Source organism: Melanostigma gelatinosum (assembly GCF_949748355.1).
Source record: "Melanostigma gelatinosum genome assembly, chromosome: 4".
Classification (NCBI taxonomy): Eukaryota; Metazoa; Chordata; class Actinopteri; order Perciformes; family Zoarcidae; genus Melanostigma; species Melanostigma gelatinosum.
The window spans coordinates 25,641,641-25,664,531 of NC_136637.1; the positions used below are offsets into that span (position 1 = coordinate 25,641,641).

Below are 22,891 nucleotides of genomic sequence, written 5' to 3' on the forward strand. Positions count from 1 at the left end.
GTAGCTCTTTAGTAATTGTTGTGTAAGTGTACTGGCATTTTTATGTATACTTTATGTGGTTATTTTCTAGTGTTTGCATGTACTTTATACTTAAACCATGGTAAGACTCAAGCAACAGCATCTGTTCGTAAAAAGTGTGATGCACCAGTCACCAATTCAAATTCCTTGTATGTGTAACGCACTTGGCAATAAACGCGTCTGATTCTGATTCGGGTGTAGAGAATGCGGAAGTGCCTAAAAGTTGCATTCTTTCTAATAGCCAGCAGGGGGCAACTCCATGGTTGTATCAAGAAGATTTTATAGAAAAGAAAGTGACCTTACTTCTTTCTTGATTTATTACTTCAGTAAACATTGCAAACATGAGTTTATGGTCTAAATTGCGAGATAAAGTCTTCTTTAATACGGCTTGACATTCATTTAGTAAATGAGGGTCCCATTTAGATTAAAACAGACGATAAAGCAAGGGAATGCTTCAGGGCTTGGCTACCTTGTGGTTGACGGGTCACTACCACGGTGTTTATTACCTCAGTAGATATTGTTTATGTCCTCAACTGCTAGTTTCAGCATGGTGTTGATACAGCAAAGTATTGCCCCATTTAGAGTACAATATGCTACCATGTGATTGACAGGTTGCTACCATTGTCCATGTTTTTGTCTTACAACTTTAACCCTTTCACAGAGCGTTTTCAGTGCATGAAAGTTCATGCAAGCATTTTGGTCGCCTAAAAGTATCTTATTCAGCATTTGGTTATACTTAACTCCCGCCTCTTGTGTCGCTCGTGGTTGCAAAAATACAAAATGGCGACGGCCAAATGCAAAACGTCACGGTGGCTATGCCTCACTTCTCATATACAGTCTATGGTGATAGCTAGTACTGATACATACTGTACTAACATGCAGCGAAATCAAATTGCACAAATCATAGTGTGAGTTCAAATTGAGGATTTTAAGGCATCGTGTCAAAATCAGATTTAATTGTTGGTGTTTTTTTTACAGGTACACTCAATAAAAGAACCATGACATTATGCACCTGGGCACATTATGCACGTGGGCACAATTCCCTGAGCTTCACTTTCAGTCTATTATAAACCATCATATTCCCTCCATCATGCTACTCCCCTGCTCCACCCATCCCCCCCCCCCAACAGTAAATTGACACGGCTCGACACATAGAGCATGTGTCATATTCTTGCACATGGAGAGGCCCCTTCAATTAATTCCCAGGCGGGCAGCTCGTCATCCAGCCAGCCAGGTTGGCAGGCAGCCAGGGAGGAAGCATTCTTCAGGAGTGGGCCATGTTGTCTCGACCAATCACTGGCGTACGTATCTTGTAGCTACGACTGCGCCTCCCTCATAGCCGGGCACTGTGGCTCGGATACGCCTCTGTGTTCCAACTAAATCCTCATTTGTCATGCCAAACTGACACACACAAACACGGATCCAAACCCCTCCATCGTCCAACCCACTGGCCAGAAAGAAATGTTGACATTGTACGTTTGTGCGAACCACGAATATGAATATTGACTTCTCTGAACCACTGTTAGAGTGTTTTAACTGCTCGTGGCGCTTTGGTGTTTCGAATATGAATTCTGAATTACATTTCGGTTGAGGCAACAAACCTACTTTGGGAACAAATCGAATTGGTTATGTTTAGGAAAAGGTCATGGTTTGGGTTAAACTAAGTAAGTTGCTTTTGATTTCACACGGGACACCACCTCGGTGATAGTTAAGTCTTTGACCCCTCCATCCATCTGTCCACGAACCCACCCGCCCTGACCTCAGCCCTACACCAACTTACGCAGACGTTTAGTGCATGTCTATGTATGTCAGCTTGCCCAACTAGTCAGCTCATGGCTGCCACTCTGCTCCATTTAATCAAACTCTGCGTAAGTTTGTGTTGAGTGTGAAACCAAAAGTTATGTACTTGGTTGAACCCAAACCATCATCTTTTATGAAACCTAACCAAGTAGCTCTGTTGTTGAAACCTAAACATAATTGAGAATGCAGTTTTAAAATGACAAAAGCACCAAAAGCCGTTAAAACACTTTAACATTGATGTCAAAATAACGTGAATCTGAAATGTATTTTTGCTTTAGAAACACACACATCTAGAAATCTTGATATGAAACGTACTTCAATGTCAGAAATCTTGATATTAAATGAGTTGGTTTTCAACAATTGGTTTGTTGAGTTGTTGTTTTTTTAGAAATGTACAATGCAACATTGTATTCAGGCGACTGGATTGGAAACAGGATACAAACAAACGTCTCCTGTGTTGAAATCACACGCTTTATTGACCCATCCAACCACTCCGACCACCTCCTGAACAGGTTTTTGCTATAACAGCATCCCGATCTCATATCTTGCACTTTAAAGGGGTCAGTATGCTTCAACAGATCTCCACGTCAGATGGTCCAACAACCCCATATTTATCGGGTCCTCCCCCCCCCGTGACCTCCTCGGCCGGCTTTTCACCCCACTTTCCAGTGTGGCTGTTCAGCAACACTTCTGACATGTCGTGTGAACGGGTTCTTTGTAAGCAATGGGGCTATGTGCACATGCCTGCCTTGGTGGCATAATAAGCTGTCTTTATGTGACAAGTCTATAAAAATAGGTTTTAAGAGGTGATTTAAAAGGTGAGACTGTTTGTGCCAGCAAGTTCTTCTGGCAGGTCACACCAAAGTCTGGTCACCTTGAACTTTTGGGGGCCCTGCCTGATGATCTGAGGCTGTGCACAGGCTCATTGCACGGTGGAAGGTCTGCGGTATAGCTCGGATCCTGCAGCTTCAGAAGTTACTGGTAAAATCTTTAGAAATTACAATTTTTCCTCCATCTCTTCGATAAGCTAAACACATGTCTGGTTGATGTCAGAGAGATGAGAATAGCTCAAGTGAGTGGAGCAAAGCAATAATTGGTGCTACATTTCTGGTAGGCGGCATCCTTTTTGGGTGTCTGATGAACGTCTGGTTCACTATGAAAGTAAAAATGAGTCCATTTGCATGATGCTTCCGACAGTGAATGATTCACATCGACGGGTTCAACCCTTGCGGAGCGCACTATTTATAAACAAGTGTTACGGTCCTCTGACTCACAAGTGCCCCGAGTTGAAGTCTTTTTCGGAGATCCTACGCCAACAATGACCACAGCGTAGATTGTGCTGCTTCATCATCAGTGCGCTGAAGGAGCTGCAAGGTGCCATGACACACAATAATATCCAGACAGTGAAACACACACAAGCAGAGGCAAAAAAAAAACATAAGAAATGCTGAGCGCTGAATCTGTTATATTTAAGTCTGTGTTCTGCGTCACGGTGGCGGGGGCTGTTTACGGAGGATGTGTTTGTGTGTGCGTGTATGCATTTGTAAATGTGCAAATATGTGTGTTCTTTTGAGCCACAGTTTTTGTTTTTTTCCTGAAATAAATATGCACAGCACATCCACTGTTTGTACTTGGGCAAAATAGATGGCATTGCTGGTGAGCAAAACATCTATCATTTCTGCCTCTGATTAATAGTTGTCCTCGGGATGGCTGCTCTGCAGAGAGAGAGAGAGAGAGAGAGAAAGAGAGAGAGGAGAGAGGAAGAGATGAAGTGTTGGATGAGAGGGAGAGGGAAGAGAGAAAAGCAGAAAACAGCAGAGGAGAACGAATGAGAGAAAAGGTGGAGAGAGAGACTCATCCCGCTCAGGGGTCTGAAACAGTTAAACGGAAAACTGAGCTCAGAGATTTCTGAATGTGTCCTGTTGTGTTGCAATTGTGTTAAAAAGGGGTTTATGAATAAAGCCTGTCAAGAGGATGCTGTCATTATTGGTGAATCAGAAACCGCAGTGAATGATGTTGTTTGGAAGTTTAGCTTTTTCCAATTCTGCCTATCAGAAAATTGTTGGCCACAGGGTTTCCTCACACCATTATCAATACGTTTTCCAAACTAAACAGCACAAATGTTTTGTCATTACCTTCCAAAAACAGCAAATATGAGCATGTTGGCAGGACCGCATCGTTTCAAAGATGGTTCATATGGCCGTTGTGCGACCAGCAAGAACAAAAGTGAAAAAACACTTTGTGAAGGTTGGGTTAGAACCATGCTGGTGTTAAGGGGCGATGCTGGTCAAGATGAAAAGAAGAAGTTGGGAAAGAAGATAAGTGTCAGCAGGAATCCTGCAGCCTGATCTCCTAAAAAAATGACATTCCCATACAATGAAACTGCATCGTCAAGTTTCGACGGGAACATATTTTGTCTCGGCTTCCGTTTGTTTTTGATGTATCTAGAAATTGTTTCTTCAAAGTCCACGTATGTTTGTGTCCTGTGTGAAACAAAAAGTTAACTTATTTTAAGCCCAAACCATGATCCTTTACTAAACCTAACCGAGTAGCTTCGTTGCTGAAATCAAAACTTAAGTAAGAATGCAGTTTTGAGACGGCGAAAAAATACTACATACGTGTATATAAAACTTATTTTTGGTTCATAAACATACTCACAAACCCAATCTAGAAATGTTGCTGTGAAATGTATTTTTGGTCCAGAAACGTTGTCATTCAATGTATCTGTGGTTTGCAGAAACGTACAATGCCAACATTTTATTCTGGTGACCAGGTTGGAAACAAGATGCAAACTAACGTCTCCTGTATACAGCAACATTGCCCTATTTCACCGAGAAACAACATTTATTGTTCGCATGGCCTCCAGCAAATACAGAAAGTGAAACTGTTTACGACAAACGTATATGATTTGATTTGCTTGTGGCACCAAAAGGAGGATTGGTGTTTTTATGGTTATGTTCGGGCAGCTCAAAGATCATAGTCTTGATTAAATATTGAAAAAGTCAACGCTGACTTGTTTACTTTATCAATATTTTACCAAAACCACAACCGTTTCCTCGGCTTAACCAAGTGTCTCTGTAGCCTCAACTTCATTTGTAGCACTTCCTAGAATAGAAAAAAAACAAAGTCAGTCAGGCAGGAATTATTTTTCATTCAAAACAAGGTTGCTTGAAGAGGTTCTTGTCAGACAAACATAAATAGGTCAATTTAGAACATGAACCAAATGCCGATTGTCGTTTTTGTTTTTACATCACAACTGATTAGTTTAACCTCAAATGTACCTCCTACCCTCTGCGGTGTCGTTCATTCATCAGTTTTGATGTGTCAGTCACATATGATCATGTCCACTGGAGTGGAAGCTTCATCTTGTAAATATGTTTGTCATGCAATCCTAAAGATAGAAATGGTTGGTCATGGGGTTGTGCACACATTCATTCATGATGTCCCTCACACTTGTGTGTGTGTGTGTCAGAGTGCCATCTGCTCTGGTGTTGAGACGGTTAAAGGCAAACAAAGGATACTATGCAAATAATGTAAATAGCCTTCTTCTTGACTGTCTTTATGACACAAGTCTCCATTATCTGCTTTGTGTGTGGCGTGTGTGTGTGTGTGTGTGTGCGCGTGTGCGCCCGTGTACAAGTGTGTGTCTATCTGAAATATGGGTGTATGCTAATAAGAAGCCACATGGATATGTAGGTCACGTCAACCTATTTTCTGCAAGGCTTACACCCCCTTCCATGAAACATAAACACATGTACGGAAGCACGCAAGCACACATGCCAAACACGCACGCAGTACAGTCGCTGCAAAACTCCAAATCCCTCCTTACTTCTTAAAACACCCGTTTTTAGTTTGAGCGACTTTGAGTGAAGCTGAGGTAGAGGGGGGGGGGGGGGGGAAGAGAGAGAGTGAGCAATGCTACATTCCTGACACACACACACACACACACACACAAACATGCACACACCTACCATGATACTTTTCTCATACAAGCCAAAAAGCCCCGGTGAGCATCTTGCCGAGCCTCCGCCTCAGTGTGAAGCCTGCGGTGGTATTCCCCAGGCGTCCCATGGCGTTGGCTCGGTTTTGATTGTACTCTTCACAGTGGTGCACGTTGAGACAAAAGCTTCAGCGTGCCGTCCCCGCTGCCTTCTTGTAGACTTCAAGATTTCTTTATTTTTTTACACTGCAATTTAAAGCAGGAGCAGGGTTCATGCAGGAGACGAGCTCCCGTGGGTCTATCTATCGAGATGTTTAGGTGCAAGGAGAAGGGGGAGGAGGGAGGAGAAGACAACCAAACAATACCTCCATCCTACTCTCCTGACAACACAAGCAGCTCTAAATCCATCATCCCACTGTGGCTATTTTGGGAGCTTAAAAAATTAAGCAAACTTCATACAGAAGTGTCTCCTGATCGTCCTCTCTGGGTTTGTTTCTGTCTCTCCCCCTCCCTCCCATCTCTGCCTGCCAGTCAGCTGGTGTAGGTGTTAGGAGCGTTAAGAATGGCTGTTTACTTTCTGTGTGGTATTATTCATATCATTGAGCCCTCCGCCGCCCCCCCACCCTCTTCCGTGACACTGACAGGATCACAATCCAGTGTGCCCTGCCCACCGCTACACGCATCATCCCGCCTGACACACCCCTCCAGCTATCGTGTCCCCTCGCTGACCTCGTCTTTGCATCACACGCAGTTTAGCCAAAGTTAGTCAGATGTACAAGCAGCTGACAAGTCCGCCGGAACAAAACGCAGCTGACAACACATTAGTCTCACTCCATTGTCTCCATCAACCCGTCACTGCTTTTAAAAAAAAAATATATATAAATACTTGCTATAATTGATTTGTGATGTTTTATTTTCAGGCGTTCAGACTGAAAAAGATCACACGTTGGGGAAGAAATCTGACTTGTAAGCAGGAGACGGCGTTGACTCATAGTGATGACTCTGAAATGAAGGTGAAATACTTAATGGCTGTAAAAGTTGCAGGTTTCGTTTTCTTCCCTGTGTGGTTGGTAGTTTCATCACTGAAGGCTTCTGTTGTGAAGCTCGTGGAGTGAATGACGTTCAAAATGGCACCAGTTCTCGCTTGTAGGGCACAGAGGAGCAGACGACCGTCTATCCCTGTCTCCCTGGCGTGACAACCCCCATTACCCGTCTGCTTAAACCCCATCCCCCCCCCCCCCCTGCAACACACACACACACACACAGAGGCACACAACCATGCATACACGTAGGCCCTCGAGGCAGTGGGAGGTCACAGTGCTCCATGCCGCCTGGCAGTGGTGTACGAGGATGTGTGGGAGACTTGCAGCAGAGAGAAACTGTGATGCAGAATGTATGCATGTGCTAGTGTGGGCACGCACGCTGGCAAGCGTGCTCATGTGCATGTTTTGGTACGGAGAATTAAAAACTGTGGGGGGGATGAGAGCTTGCTAAATGTAGAGTGGGGATGGTGGAAGAGGAGGAGTGACTTGGCACGTCGTGTTTTTGCGGGTTCCACCGAGGCGTGTTTTTGGCGTGGTGGCTGCCTTCACGCTGATGATGCAATTTCACCGCCTGCCTGACAGTCGCAGGCGGCACATGTTCTGCTGCCACCGCCGGCCAGGTCCTTATCTGAGTGTGTCTTGCGGTTCGCCATGGACCTCAGGGTCCAACTTAAGAGATCGGGGTACCACAAAGCCTGTTACAGAAAACAGCTAGCTGCCACTCTCACTTCTCACTCACTCCGGGGCCAACTGTAGCCCGTCGCCTTCCTCGGCGCTGCCATGGTAATTTCATTCTATAGGTCTGACGACGGCAAAGCCAATATATTGTGGTGGGGTGAAAGTAGAGGATGGTGGGGTGGTGCATGGTGGGTAATGGATAACGGAAGCAGGGAGTGAGCAGGCATAGGATGTAACCACATGTTTTCAGTGTGGCTCTCTATCGGGTTGGGCCTAGCTGTTTGTGGTTCCCATCTAAAACTAAGCAGGAAGCCGCATTGGAAAAACACAGAGCAATTCCTCCTCACAGTTATCACCCAAAAATAAAGAGGATCTACTGGAGACATTACAGCCATGTTTGTCTCTGTATTCTATCAGCTGTGATGTGAAGTCACAAAGGAAATTCCTCTGGTGAGAGCAATACCAATACTTTCACTGCTCATCTGGGGTCTTTCTCTCTCTCAAATACAAAACTTTGACTCAAAGAATCCTCCTGTTCTTTCCCCCTCTCCAGCACGCAAGTAACCGCAAGTAACCCCTCCTCCTCCCTCTCCACGCCGTCCCTTCCTCTTCCATGTCTGCAGAGCACGATGTGATCACAGCTGTGGAATATGGTCGTCAACATGGCTCTCTTCCCCGACTGTGTGAGGATAGGGACCCTCACTCACACGTAGAAAAATGTGTTGCCTTCCTGTGTGCGCGTGTGTGATACGTGTGTGTGTGTGTGTGTGTGTGTGTGTGTGTGGGCAGGCGTGTGTTCATGCATGTGTGTGTTTATGCTGCGGTGGGGCTGTGCCACTTCCCACAGAAAGAAAACACATGAGAACATCACCACCGCCTCTCTCTCTCTCTCTCTCTCTCTCTCTCTCTCTCTCTCTCTCTCTCTCTCTCTCTCTCTGCCACTGCACTTCTCTCCATTCTCTCTCACCCCCTTCCCTCTCGTCTTCTCGTTCTTAAAGGTGCAGGGACAATGTGATCGTGGAGAGAATATAATCACATGCTGCTCTCTGACCGCACCTCATCAGACCAAGTTTTTTTCCCCAAACATTTCAAGATGCACCACCACAATTCAGTCTTCAGTACGAGTTCTTTATGTACTGTATGTCAAGGTCGATCCGTTTTTTGAGGCGTGTCAGATTTTGCAAACAGAGACACACCATCTACTCGTGTAATCCCTCATGTTTTGGTTTTTACTTCAATCCACCACGTCATGGCGCTTACACTGACACGTTGCTCAGTGTGTTCTGCAACACTTTGTGTCATTTTGTGTCAAGTTTGTTTTTGCAGTTGGGAGAATTTGATTGTCTTTGCCGTGTCTTCTCCCGCCAAAGCTCTAAATTGTCGGCCGGTGGCCTCACAGTGCGATCTAGCAGCACCGCTTCGGAATGACGACCAAAGATTTGACCATGTTTCTCTTCAACGTCAACTCGCACGGTGGATGAAGAGCCGCGAGGCCGCGTTCATACAGACACAAGCAGCTTGTGATTAAACCAACTCCTTGTCGCTGCCAACTCGGCAAATAACGACACTTGGTCTGTAGCCCTCGGCTTCTAACAGCTGGGCAACAAAATTGCATTCCGAGGGAAATGTATCGTCACCCAGATTACGTTTGTTTTTGGGGTGTCATGAATTGGTTTTGAAAACACGTATTCCTCGAAACATGAGAATGCAGTATGCTGTATGGCAACATCATTTGCAGGAGCCAGGGTGGGAAACAACATCACCCCGCCAACGCAGCCAAATGCATGTTTTTGTTTTTAATGCAGCGGTGTTTTTAATCTGAACGCCTGGTTAATAAGGCCTCATCGCTCTTGGGTTCAAGGTTCGATTGATGGTGAGGTGGCTTCATCAGCTGATCAATCTGAAGTAACTGCACAAACAAGTTGAAAAGAAAAAGAGGAAAATGTCACACAGATCCCTTTTACCCATTAAGGCTTTTGTGTTGTGGAACGGTGTTTTTAAAGTTTGTTCGACTTTGAACATCTTTACGAGGCGGCCCAGAGTCAAAGATATAGGAGATGGATTTTTCTTATTATTGCTTTCATGTGTGGCTGCAACCTGTATCTGCAGAGGAGGCGCACAAAAGCAACGAGTGCCAAAGCTTTCTTTCTTTTCTTTGTCTCTAATTATGGCAGCGCTGAAGAGCACAGTCTTTCTTCATCACAGCAGAGGCCGGCAGTAGCCGCTGGGTGTCAGATGGATGAAGCAAAGCGAGGGGGGGGGGGGGTGCCGGGTGTTTGGGAATGGCACAGACAAACTTGGTGACCAAGTGGAATGATGCAAATCAAAACAGACAAACAGACAGGAAGGCAGATATAACAGCTGGTAGGTAGGCATGCAGACAGACAGCAGAGCAGACAGACAGGTTTGTTTTTGGGATAACAGAGCGCTTGAAGTTATGTAAGCAGGGCTGTTTCAGCCGGAGTAGATCTTTATCGAGGCTGTGTTGTGCAGATGGATTTTTTTATTTTATTTACTGCTGCATGCAATTTCCTACATGCTCAGTGTTTTGTTTGGTCTTTGCTGAGATATGTACTTTTTGCAATTACAATGTAAACACCTTAAGCTGAGCATTATTCAAACCAAGCAACCAAACAAGACCTGTTTGTTTGTGGAAGCATGATTTCAATTCAGTGACCGAAAGGCAGCCGAGGATGTTTCACGTTATGCGTATGCTTCCTGTGTGAATTTCACATGTGAGACAGGATTAGCATCAATGATTTTGCCACGTGAGCATTATCCCCTTTTGTCTCCCCTTCTCTGTTACACGCAAACAGATAAACTACCTATTGACCTGATCACTGACATAAAGAGAGATTCAAGAATTCTCCAGAATGCATTTTAAAGTGCCATTTCTCCTCTCTAAGTCAAGATGTCAAGGAGAAGGAGGAGGAGGAGGAGAGGAAGGATGGACTGCGAGTGAAGAAGAAGAGAAGAGGCGGATCAAGGGCCCACTGCGAGTCAAGGCTGACTCATAGGGATTGTAGGGCGGAGGTTTCATTGCTGTCTTGTGTTTGGTTGTTTCTGGGTTGTGTGTTTCTCTTTTTACTGGCCCTGGAAAAGCTCCTCCACCGCGCACACACACACACACACACACACACACACACACACACACACACACACACACACACACATAACCTACACGCACGTGCAGGCTCTGGGGACGCCTCCTGAGGCAGGTGCCGAGAAATGGGCTGAGAAAGTCATCCATTCGCTCCGCGCTGAATTATTCAACCTGTGATTAATTACAATTTGGCCTCACACAGGCAGGGGCTGGGGGAATTCCTCTGTTGGTCTGGACTGCAACTTATTGTGTTTTTCCTTCGCGTGCAGGCCGACGTCGGGGCGTAGCAGAGCAGAGACCTAACAGGGGTACTGGATGCCTGCACGTCTAAAGTGGACCCTCACTGCTGGAGCTATTGCGTAACGTGACAGTCTTTAATGGGGGAAGGACTGCACTCTGCGGACTGAAACAGGGCAACAAGAGTTTAGCACACAATTCAGTGTACAGACATGTGGCCAGGAATGGCTTCGTGGTTCCTGGTTTTGCAATAACTACATTGCTTGCCTGAGTGAAAGCAAGGCCACCCAAAAGAGAAAATGAAACGACAACACTCTTCTACCTCCGGGTTCCTCCCCAAATAGTTATGGGTTGCCAAAGTAAGGACACGTAATCATGGTTTTCTTTTCTATATCTCACATTAATCCCTTTGTTACCCTGATCCAGGGTAAATGATATCAGTGAAAGATGTACTGCTGCAAGGCGTGGTCTCTATTACTTCAAACTGTATTACGGTTATTACATATCATCACTATTGTTATTACCTTAAGCTTTTGACGTCAAACATGTATTTCATTTATCAGATGAATCAGCAGTTTTTATAGTTCACCTCAGCTATGTGGCATTAAGCCGGTCTGAAAAAGTGTAATTTTAAGTGTCTTTTGGATACTTCCGTTTGCACGTCCATGTGTACACTATATGTACTTACTTGCGCAGTGCGATCATTTCGACAGGACAGTGTTTTCTCAAATCAAGCACTCGCCAGACATTTTTTACCTTTCACTTCTTCTTCCTTTTAATTGTAAATTGCAACCAGACAGAGCATTGCCCGCCGACTTACATTTGTACAGCGCGGTGTTCACCGGAGCAACCGCTGCAGCTTCCTCGTCTGCCATTTGCTCAGGTTTGGTGTTCTCCTCCCTTCTGCTACGTAGCCAAGATGGCGACTACTGAGGGGGAGAAGTGACTTGGGTTCCACACGCAGTTTTTATGATGTTACGTTGAATGTTTGGAGTACACCATCCAGATACTCTTAGTGCACAACATTTTGCTGTACTTGTCAGTGTGAACGCACTTCTGCACTCAAAGTGCCGTCAAAATGTTAGCGGTGCAATAAAATAACTGAACCTTTTCAAAATATGTGACCGATTCGGATTCTATGTTAGCTCATAAAAAACCCATTATGCACGATATACATTACAAAAATTCATTTTTTCAATGTTTTTTCCATTACTTTTTGATATATACGGACCAATACAATGTCAAAATGACAACAAATTACAACAAGTTGAAGTAAATTAAACAATTTACACATGAAGTCCAGTTGACTTTTTTGTAAAAAGATGTCTTCTTTGGTTCAACAACAACCCCGATGATGTCTGCAGGGTCGTCTCGGCTTGGCCTGAAGGCTTTATTGTTTTGAGGGCCTAGATTTCAAACTGCAGCTGTTGGGATTGAAAGAGGGTATGAAGGGTCGAATGAAAGATGCTATTTAGTTGCATGATGGGAAATGTAGGATGTAGGTTTTTGGAACTTGGCCCACACAGTGGAATACATTTAGAATATCCCTGCTGTTTCAATTTTCATCATTCTTTTTTAAATCTGTCTCTTGTGAGCACCCCAACTTTATAGAATTGCAATACAAAATCGTCGCAGTACCCCTTTAATTACAAATATAGAACACTAAATAATTGATTGCATAAGTATTAACCACCTAAAACCCCCTTGCATTCTCCAGATCTGGTTCCTGTAGCCAGCACTGTATCATACACTGATCTCTGTGAGCAGTAAACTGGCCTGATAAGGGAGCATGCTATAGGATATTACAAGTTAAAGATCACAAGCACGTCCTGCCTTTAGGCCTGGTTGACAAACACCATAAACTTGTCTCACTTTAAGGATCTCGTAGCTAATCATAGATGCTATTATACAGCACACTGGGTGATATGGAACAACCAGTGTGCCACCGCTCTACAGCTGCTTTGTAATTGGAGTCGGAGGTGTAAGAGTGCCAGGGAAAGTGGGTTACCCTCGGGTCATTGGGGTGTCAGAGTTGGAATGAATAATAATAACCAATCCCCTTTTAGCTAACAATCAGCCAAAGATCTCATCAGGATGTGGCTTTGTGCGAGACGTGAAATGTACAGTATAGAAGCTGCGCCCCGGCTGTGGGGCGATCGCTCTCTTTGCAGAACAGTGAGTGTATGACTTGGCACTGGAGACTGCTGCTTGAGCCTCCTTCTTGTTAACCAAGAACGCCCTTGGTTAACTCATCGCTTCTGGATCCACATCAAAACCGTTCATTTTGTATTCTTTTTAAATAAAATAAATAACAAAAGATCATGTCCTTTGCAGCTCAGAAAGCAGATTGAGTGAAGTAAACCTCAGAGCTGCTTGTGTGTTTGCAGTCTGGTCAGAGTACAACCAATCGTGATTATCCGTCATTTTGAGTCAAATAATTGTGAGAAAAAAGGTGCAGGAACTTTGACCTCAGTCAGTGATTATCATCCAGCAGACACCCACTGATTGAGGCCCAATCCTCATACCATTTTCACAGCACTCACACCAGTGATGCATATTCGTTAGCATTTCTCCAGCTATTTCATTTGTATCTCCTTTTACTTTAAGCATTGGTCAAGAGTTGGTGAACACTTTCTTTGCCTGTGTGTGATGACCTGTATAGATGACCCACATCAAGATCAGGGTCTGAGCCAAGTGTGTAAACAGAGTAGCTTGATGAAGAGGTTTGAAGGGACCAGTGAGTAGAAAACGACCTGACTCACAGCCCCATATGTCCTGTGAAAGGAGCTTTTAGGTATAGGGATGCCATGGCTCCCAAACAGATTGTCTCTGTGTTGGGAAATGTGTGGTTGTCCTGGTATGAGAAAGTCATTTCTACCTGCTGTTCGATGCATGCCAATGTGGAACAGTGGTTAAATCAGAATCAGAAAGGTGCGTTCAGACTGTACGCAACCGGTTTTAGGGGCGCCGTGATTGGATTTAAAGTTCTAAATTCAAAAGCGTGGGTGCACACAAATAGATGCATATTATACTGGGCAACGCTCGTGAAGACACGCGCGCTCGCTTAATTGCTTTATCGCTACAATTCCTGAGGAGATGAGATGAAAAGGTCAGTTTTGAGATCAGTCTCAGGATGAGCCGTCAAACACATGACCACTCACAGCACACGGTCGTAGGTTCAGAGCTAGCCACAGCTAACGTCTGTTCAACTGTTTCAAGCAAATAAATTGCCAAGATGACCAACACATTTTACAATACATATAGACAAGGACATTGATATTTGACAATTCGGCAAAACCCCAGATTAATGCCAAATATAAATGTATTTTGACAATATCTTTGTTTCTTAATTCTTAGGTGTAATTAAGTTATATTGCCTTTGTTGGATTATTAGTCATTGGAATTAGGAATTATGATTTCTGGATTCACATCTTTCCCCCTTTCTTCTGTTGTCAGGTAAACCAGTTGAACGATGCAACATTAAAAGATTAAATTTGGAACTGCTGCCTTTGTTCATCTGTCTTTCCAGACAAGCAATTGAGTTGGTAATAATCCTTGAACCACACTATCCTAAGGAGGACTCATTATTCCTTCAAACTAAATATTCTTCAGACACCAGCTGAGGATGTCTTGGGGCCATAGGCTACTCTAATGCCGGAAACATACCAGGCAGCTCGCCACGCTTATTTAATTTTTTCTACGGCCAGGAGGCATGCGCATGCATTTCTGGCCGGTAGGAATTGTTTGTAACAGGTCAACCTGTCGCAGGAGTCGCAGGACTCTATTGTCTGATTGGCTGCAGGAACTCTCTGGTCGCAAATCGCCGCAGATTCTTATCGGCTGAACTTTGCCACTGCTCTGTGTTTTCATTATGTTACGACCAAATGTCTTTTTTTTTCTTTACATTCAACGCTTCTTACCAGGTTTGGAATGAAGCTTTGAAAGTCGATCTTCATCAGCATGAGTCAACCTCCTTTAATAAATGTCACTCGTCATTGCGTGCTTCCTTCTCGCTGCAGCAAGCAGGAGAGCAAACAAGATTGTTGACCGCAGTGAAAAGGTAGTTTTTAAAAGGCTAAACGCCAACAAATATGGTTTCAAACTTTATTTTATCTGCAACTGTGCAGAAACACCACAGTTGCGAATAATGATTCCGAATTTGAATGTCAGCATTATGAATGAAGCCTTGGACTATTCGGTACAGCCCTAACATCAAAAAATAGAATGTGTCCGTTGACTTAATACGTTTTCTTAAGCTCATATGGTGCAGCACTTATTTCGGGGTCATGACAAAACAATGGCCTACTTGTTACATCAAGACCAAATCACACATATGGGAAATAATGCCTTCCAAAAAGCATGTGTGCAAACATTTAAAAAATGACAGTAGCGTCCTCGTTGGTGTGAGTCAAAGTACAAAATCAAATTGGAGCCGAAAGTCCTGGAATGTCTTTTTAGGGGGGGAAAAACATGAGGACTATTGCCAGCCTCCCAAAATGAGCTGGCTGTAGTCCGTTTAGAGTAGAGCCCTTTACCCGGCATGCCTTTCCCCATTTCCCCCCTTCTCTCCTCATGTTTCTGAGGTCAGTAAACAAGAAGTGTGTGTTTCCCTTTAAGGAGCCCCCACCGTTTGCACAACGGAGGGAGGAGCAGCAGGTCTGCGGAACAGCGGCTGAGGAGGGGAAAAAAAAATCCAACAGGACGGTTTCAAGTCCCCCCAATAGAAACTGTGCCTGATTTGTGGCCAATGTTGGAGATGTAAAAAAAAAAAAAGAAAGAGAGGGAGGGAGAGGAGAGAGAAGGAGGAGGGAGGGGGAGGAGAAGGGGGGAGGATGAGGAGGAGGAGGGGGGGGGAGGAAAAACACTAAAGGGGTAGCTATGGAGATGGAGCGTTTTCCTGGCTGCTTTCTTTGACAGGTGTTGAGTGGGGCAAAAGTCTGAAAACAGAATCCAGCATGTACGCCAAAGGTAAAGGAGCTGTCGTCCCTTCCGATAGCCAAGCGAGAGAAAAGTAAGTGAATTACGCGCTTTACGGGAGGACTTTACCTGCTTATCGTAGAGGCGAGGGGGGCATTGGAGGGGAGTCCAACTTTCTAAACTAGGTAGTGTAATTTAAAAGCAGCGCACTGTACAGAAAGTGCGCTCCTCCGTGCGGGGTTTCCACCTTAGAGGTGCGTCTCTTCAACTTTAGTTTTCCTTCATTTTTACCTCCTGTTTGCACTTTTTGTTGCACGGGATATTTACTAATATCGTGCATTCGTGCAGCGCGCGCACACTTCTTGCAACATTTCGGGCTGCAACAATGTATTTAAATGTTGCGATACAAACACGCTTTCTGCAGCGTTGGGAGAAGGAGATGAAGCGCGGCTTTTTGTTGTTGTTGTTGGTTTGTTGCTGTTTAAATTCGTTTCTTTGTAGAAACACGTTTCTGTTTGAGGGTGGAGGTGCTGGTCCCTGCCCGCTCGTCCTCTCGTAAACTTTCAGAGGATATGAAGCTGCCGGCCGGTTGAATTATTTCGTGTTGTAGAAATAGAACCGGGCAGCTCGCTCGGGCTTATTTAGCCGTGTGCTCTCAGGCGCGAAGCCGGCGCGCTATCGAACCCGGCGGTGAAGGGAAAAGTTTTGTCCCATTCAGCAGCCAGACAGCGGTGGTAAACTTTTTTTCTTTTTTTTTTTTTAGCATCAGCTCACGCGAACGGTGGGAGACATGCTGCCACGAGCATCAAGCTGTTAATATTACAGACTTCTGTTACAAGACCAGCCGGTGATTGTGGTATCGCATGTTATTCTTCATGTGTGTGGACATAATGTCAGTAAATCTCTCTGTTGGCTGTTTTCAGATGCGGTGAAACTCCATAATTTTTGCTCGATTTCGTGTTAAATCTTCTTTTTTTTTCCCCACTTAAAAGCACATTCACCAGTGCACGGATTACTGCTTTTGTCTAAAAGATGAAAAAAAAAAAAAAAGAAGCCAATGCAACTTTTAAATGTCACTGTCCCTTGTAGACTGAAGCTGCTCTGCTCTTTATTTCGACGCATGCCTAGAATACTTCCTGCATGGGGCCATTCAAAGATTTGGACCTTTCCTTTGCATCCCTGCGCTTCAGATCGGTGTAGCCTTCCATCACCGTTTGCTATTTTTAAGCACTAAACAGTCTGAGGGTTAGAGGAGTGAGCAGGCATCCCTGCTGAGATGCAATTGTAATCCAGAAAACACTGTCAGGTCCTGAGAGGCTGTGCAGATCCACAGCACCTCATCCATCTGTAATAGAAACAAAATTTCTTCAGAGACTCTCTTGTATTTTTTGATGCATTGCCGTGTCACATTCAATTGATTAAGCTTTCTAGAGATGTGGCCTCGCTCATGTGCTTTGTGTAAGCTTCCTCGAATACGACTTTGCACACTTCTGGTGCCACGAGCGTTTAATTTCACTCTGAATTCACATCCGATTATTGGACAATTGAGCAGCTCGTGTGTGTGTGTGTGTGTGTGTTTGTCTCTGTGCGAGTGAATCCTAAATGAAAACAGTCCCATGTGGTTGGATGAACAGCAGGCAGAGTCACCTTTGAACCAATATGATGCTTTAATATTGCATATGAACCATACCTGTTTGTGTAGCGTTGCTTCCTTATTTATTTTATTTTTTTTACAACTCATTCAAATCAGTGGATCGTTTAAATGCCATGTGTATTTTTCTTTTTTTTTAAATAGACATCTTTTAGTTGCTTGTTCAGGGAGTGTGGATTATGTTCCATGTGGTAGTGGGAGTGAAATCAGTGCAGAGGCAGCATGTATTTCAAATGAAAGTGTAGGAGGAGGATTAATAATTTAACCTATACGAAGTACAAGTCTTTTGGGAGCTGGGGATGATGAATGAGTCTGTTTTAAGGCTGCGTGTGAATAACAAAACTCTTGTTTTGTTTGTGTGCATTCATTTCATACATCAGAAGCTCCACAGTAAATCTCCTGTTCTTTAAACCCATGTTCATATTTAGTTCAGCCTGCGTGTGGGTTTGCCCGCCTGCACGACACAGGCCTGTCGGTATTGTCCACACATAATGGACGTCGCTTGCCCTCTCCCCTCACCTGCCTTGTCACCCTAACCTGCCCCGCAGGGCCAACACATGTTCCCTTGTAAATGTGGAGCTCACAACAGCTGCCTCGATGCATCACTGAATTAGCGCATATTCATATTTACATATTCATATTATGCTCTTTACATATTCAGATACTAAAAAGAGGGCGCCCCGGCTTGACTCGCTCTTCAGGGATGACACAGAGTATCACAGCTGCAGCTCTTGCTAAGAGGATTGATTATCAAGTCATACACTTTATTAAATAAACTATGAGTTGATCATATATTATCTAACTTGGCTTTATAAAGTGAGGTTGGAATCATGTCTGGTCATGTTCAAAGTACAGAAGAAAATAGTTTTCCTTGTGTTCCACAGGATGTTTTTAACCCACAATGTATGAACGTGTGCCTGTTTAAGGTTATTATTCTCACCATATTGCAGTTAGAATATACACAAAAGTTTGAAAAGTAGAGACTGGAGGTACATGTAACGTGTCCAGAGCCGTGTGAAAGCAATCCAACAGCACAAAGGTGTGTGCAGGGCACGTGAGCTGCTTCAAGGAAGGAGTTGCAGACGGGGATTTTGTGTATTTCCTGCAATGACTTTTTTTTTCTTTCTAAAACTCCTCTGCAGTTCGACGCCTCAGTTATCAGCTTACAGTCGTTTTAAGAAAATGTTACAACCTCATTCGTGTGTGTGTGTGTTTTTTGTTTCTTTCCAAAGCCTTGACACCAAGGCTCGAATCCAAACCTGTTCAGAAATGCAACATAAAACGCTCACATGTACATTGCACAATTGATGTGATTTCCTCCACGCAGCCAAGGACTCGCCATACAATGGCTGCCTGGTTTCACCGTCTTAAGTTCACCGGCAGCCGGCCCGAGCGGGGAGTGAAGTGATGTCTTTGCACATCCTTGGGAAACGTTATTGTGATCGGACATTTTGTGAAAAGAAAACATTGACGATAATAATGATATTATTAATAAAAGCAGAGGAAGACCTGGCGCCCTTGCGACCAAAGAAATTAATTACGCTCCACACTTTATTTTCCCCAGCGTTCAATTAAATTAAATTTGAACAGGGGTACAGCAGCTTCACTATTGATGTCACCTTATTATTTAGTAACTGGAGCCTCTTTGAAACGTGCACTGATGAATCCAGCTTCCTAATTAAAGGTGCCATTCACAAAAACAAAAAAAAGATTTAATAGCTGGAGCAAACATCTCATTTTTTTTAAAAACCACGTTCTTAATTTTCCAAAAGAATTCTGCTCCCTGCGTTTGTTTTCTAATCTTCCGTGTTTGTGTACTGACAGTTTTGTGCGATTTCAAGTGTTGATGGATTTGTTTGGGAAAGGAACTTCAAGAACTTCAAGTTAATCAGTTTGTTTTAAACACGGGTTCTTTACATCCTCCACTCCTCCTCTGGCTCCTCCCACGTATTTACGTGCAGTTTAATGGGGATCTTCAGGTCTGAATGCATGGTTTTGATTCTACACAGATGGCTCTGCCATCTGCATTTTACCCCTTTTGAAAGGAGCATAAAGAGCCACGCGCTAACACAGGCAGAAACATCGCACTAAAAGTAAAGAAACCCTTGATTTACCCTCGGCACCCTTTGGCTGACTGCTTTCATTCAGACATGTCAACAGTCAATTAATGCTGCCTTTCGTCAGCTGCTTTGGGTGCATCCGCACAAATCTGTTCGTTTTCTCACTTGAAATAAAAGAGACAGTATAAATATTGAGGCTTCGTGCCTGAAGTTGTTAATCAGTTTGGCGACAGAGCACACAGAAGAGAAGTGTGTGTGTGTGTGTGTGTGTCTTTTTATTACAGAGAAAAGCTGCTGCCTCAACAGACAACAGGTACTTAAGAAAGACTTCATGTGTTCCGGAGGATGAACATAGAAAACAAAGGCTTAGATTGGATGATCGAGGTTAAAGTTACCTCATATTACCGTCCTCATTAACTGCTGCGGGAGAAGAGGTGATAACAAAACCATGTCAGCGATGTCAACATGATCTCTCATCGCACACCGTTAAGGATCCGTCTCCTCCGCCTCTTTTATTAAAAAGACTGAAAAGGAGCACGTTATCCGTCAAGTTAAACTGTGAGGTCAGAGGACGTTCACAGGTGAGCGTGTCGATAGGTAGCCGTCACGGAGTCGCGCTCGCTGCTGGTGGAAAGTGAGAGGACTAAATGTTTGTCAGTGTGGATTAACCCATGGCTAAAGCCAAGCGTGTTTACACGCGTACTGACACTGATTTGTTTTGACAAAAGGAAATGCCATAACAAAGCCAAGCAAATATAAACCGTGTGTGCAGTGGGAATAAGCTTTAGTGAAACAGCTTCACGGTATTACAGGTGTCTCTAACCGCCATCCAATCTCTCATTCGCCTTCAAGGGGAACATCACTGCAACCACACCCGTTCACCACGAACAGCGTCGGATCTATTCTGCTTTCATACCATGTTTATAAATATTTAGGAAATAATATTTTGTGTTTTTAAAATGTTTTGTTATCCAGCTATGCTTTGTGCTACATTCGGTGCCCCTCTGAACACATAAATGATGCATGCTATCCATGTTTATTCTTTTGTTAAAGATTGTATATGAAAGTGTGTGCCCCGCTGAACCCTCCTCCATCACTTCCCCCGCTCGTACCTTACCTCACCCTGCCCTCGCTGCTGAATTATTGAACCGACGACATGAAAGTTAATTTGCTAACTGTCCGTGCTTTAGCTGGCTAAACTAAGCCGAGATGCCCTTGTCTCTGGAGGCGAGCGAAGGCAAAAGGGAGGGCTGGATGGGGCAGCCTGGGGCTAAATGTCAGGTGTGTTTCCTGGGGACGAGGCAGTGGGGGAGATCTCCTTGATGTGTGGACATTGAGCAAAGCACTAGTTAGGCCGCACAAGGTTCGGGCCGGGAAGGGGAAGAAGATCGCAAAAAGGTGCATAAGAGTTGCTATGTGGTGGAAAAACAGTTTACGGTTTATTTCCATTTTAATGTAAAGTCACTCGGCAGCTTTACATCATGAGCCGCGACATTTCGTCAGCAGTCAAAGTGCAGGTTACATGTTCCTCCTCACACTCAGACAGATCTTCTTCTCGTCATGTAATTTGAATCAGAATACGTTATCGTTAAATTTCATCTGCGGACGACTTCAGCCGAGGAAGGAGGCGAGTGAAATGTGTTGCAGAGGAAACGCGAGCCGTGGAGTCGGCTGTGGGTTGTGGTTTGTCTTGTAAGCATCTCATCTTTTATTCCTGAGTGACATGTGTAACTAGTGCAGAGTTCACAGGGAAGGAATTCAGGTTTACAGTATCCAGGGAGGAAAGAGTTGAGGCCCTGACCTACAGTTTCCCTCTGACACAGCTCTCCCGTACAGTACAACACCCCCCAACATGATTCCTTTATCTACCCGGCCTTCCTCGGGCTTTGCTCCATCAGCTCGCAAAAAAAAAAGAGTCTCCTCCTTCACCGAGCTACACTTACTGCTTCTGACAGAGTAACAAAAGGTGTCCCCCGAAGCCTGGTTCGAATGAGTGTTTTTAAATGCTGCATTACAGCCGGGGTAGGTGCCCATCACTGAGGGATAGAGCCCCTGAGATCCCACCAGGGTCTGCCATGAAAATGTCAGTGCATTGCCGCAATGCTCATGGGAATGTCTGTTCGATCCTGTACAGTGCGGACGGGGTATATAGGAGCTGATGCCTGCTGCTGGGTATTTCACACTGCAAAGAGGACCTCATTTCTATATTTTACACCAACAGACGTCTCACTTCACCCAGTACCTGGGAAACGTAAACGCCACCTGATCTGCTCACGGTTACTTCAGTGAACGACCAAAAAACACAAAGCTGAACATTTGAAATCCTATTTTTGCCCTCTCATTGGCTGCGAGCAAACCATACAAAAAGATCGAATGCAAGTATCGTTTGACTGGAGAAGTTTCGACGCTACCCACAGCCACACACTTTTACAGGTTTTGAGTTTGTTTTACTCACTAAAATACATCCAAACAGTGTTTTCGCGTTCAAGGATGGCGCCCCCTTCATTCCGATAAAAGTTGCTCTCTGGGCGTATCCTCGTAAAAACAAAAAAGGCTTCCTCAAAGATCTGCGTGTTTGGGCCGATAGAGCGTGCACACGTGAGTCCTCCAACCGAGCCGGGTGAAAGCAGGGGAGTCATTGACTTCCGCGGGCCGAGCCGGAAATGTTCGTGGACCAAATGGATTCAATTCTGATCATAAAAAGATCTGTTTTGGGGGGTTGTGACACAAACAAAATGTCATACCCGCTACTTTCCCCCCAAAAAATGATTAGGGGTACATCCCATTATTATTCTAGAAGGTGCAATACCCCATGTGGCCACTACACCAAAATTGTGAGACAACTCCTCGATGTAAAATCTACAGTTAATATTCTCCCTAAAACACGCAAAAATGTAACATCAATCAAAGATATGGCAGAAAGAGATAGAGCTCTTTTTTATTTGATATTCATACTTTATTTTGAGTGTTGAATGTTTTTTATACAGCATTTACTGTGAAAAGCTCGATAAACTTTTTCATCATAAATATGTAATTTGCTGATTGGATGTAAATGTGTATGAAGGATGGACATCGCGTTCACTTTTCCAGACAGAAAATGTTCTTTTCACATTTTCAGACGACGCGTAATTAAACGTGACAGACACTGATCAGTTTCACTTAACGATACCAGGAGAGTCACTCCATTTGAGATCAAGATTAAAAATTTACAACAAGCAGTTTGCTCCTTCTTGTGACCTCTCACAATCTTTTTTCTGCACATCGGACCTTTAAGCAGTGACGCCTCTTTAAAGAAACGCTGACATACACGCTGTAATTAAAAACTCTGTCGAACTAGAAATCCTCTTATTTTTTCAGTGTGTTGACACTGCGTAACTGAAATGGGTGTTGATTCAGTTGTATCTGACGTAAGAAGGAGGCGATAGCATCTAGTGTCTAATGCGC

General features: G+C 44.2%; 1 protein-coding gene across 3 annotated transcripts in view; it reads left to right on the forward strand.

Annotated features, from left to right (window-relative positions):
• Window positions 1–15,702: 15,702 nt before the first annotated feature.
• ssbp4 (single stranded DNA binding protein 4) overlaps window positions 15,703–22,891 on the forward strand; it is an 83,009-nt gene continuing 75,820 nt past the window's right edge. For all 3 annotated transcript variants that reach the window (XM_079267089.1, XM_079267090.1, XM_079267088.1), the window contains exon 1: window positions 15,703–15,830. In XM_079267089.1, the coding sequence (XP_079123215.1) occupies window positions 15,775–15,830 (56 nt within the window). In that variant the 5' untranslated portion in view covers window positions 15,703–15,774. The remainder of the gene's footprint in view (window positions 15,831–22,891) is intronic.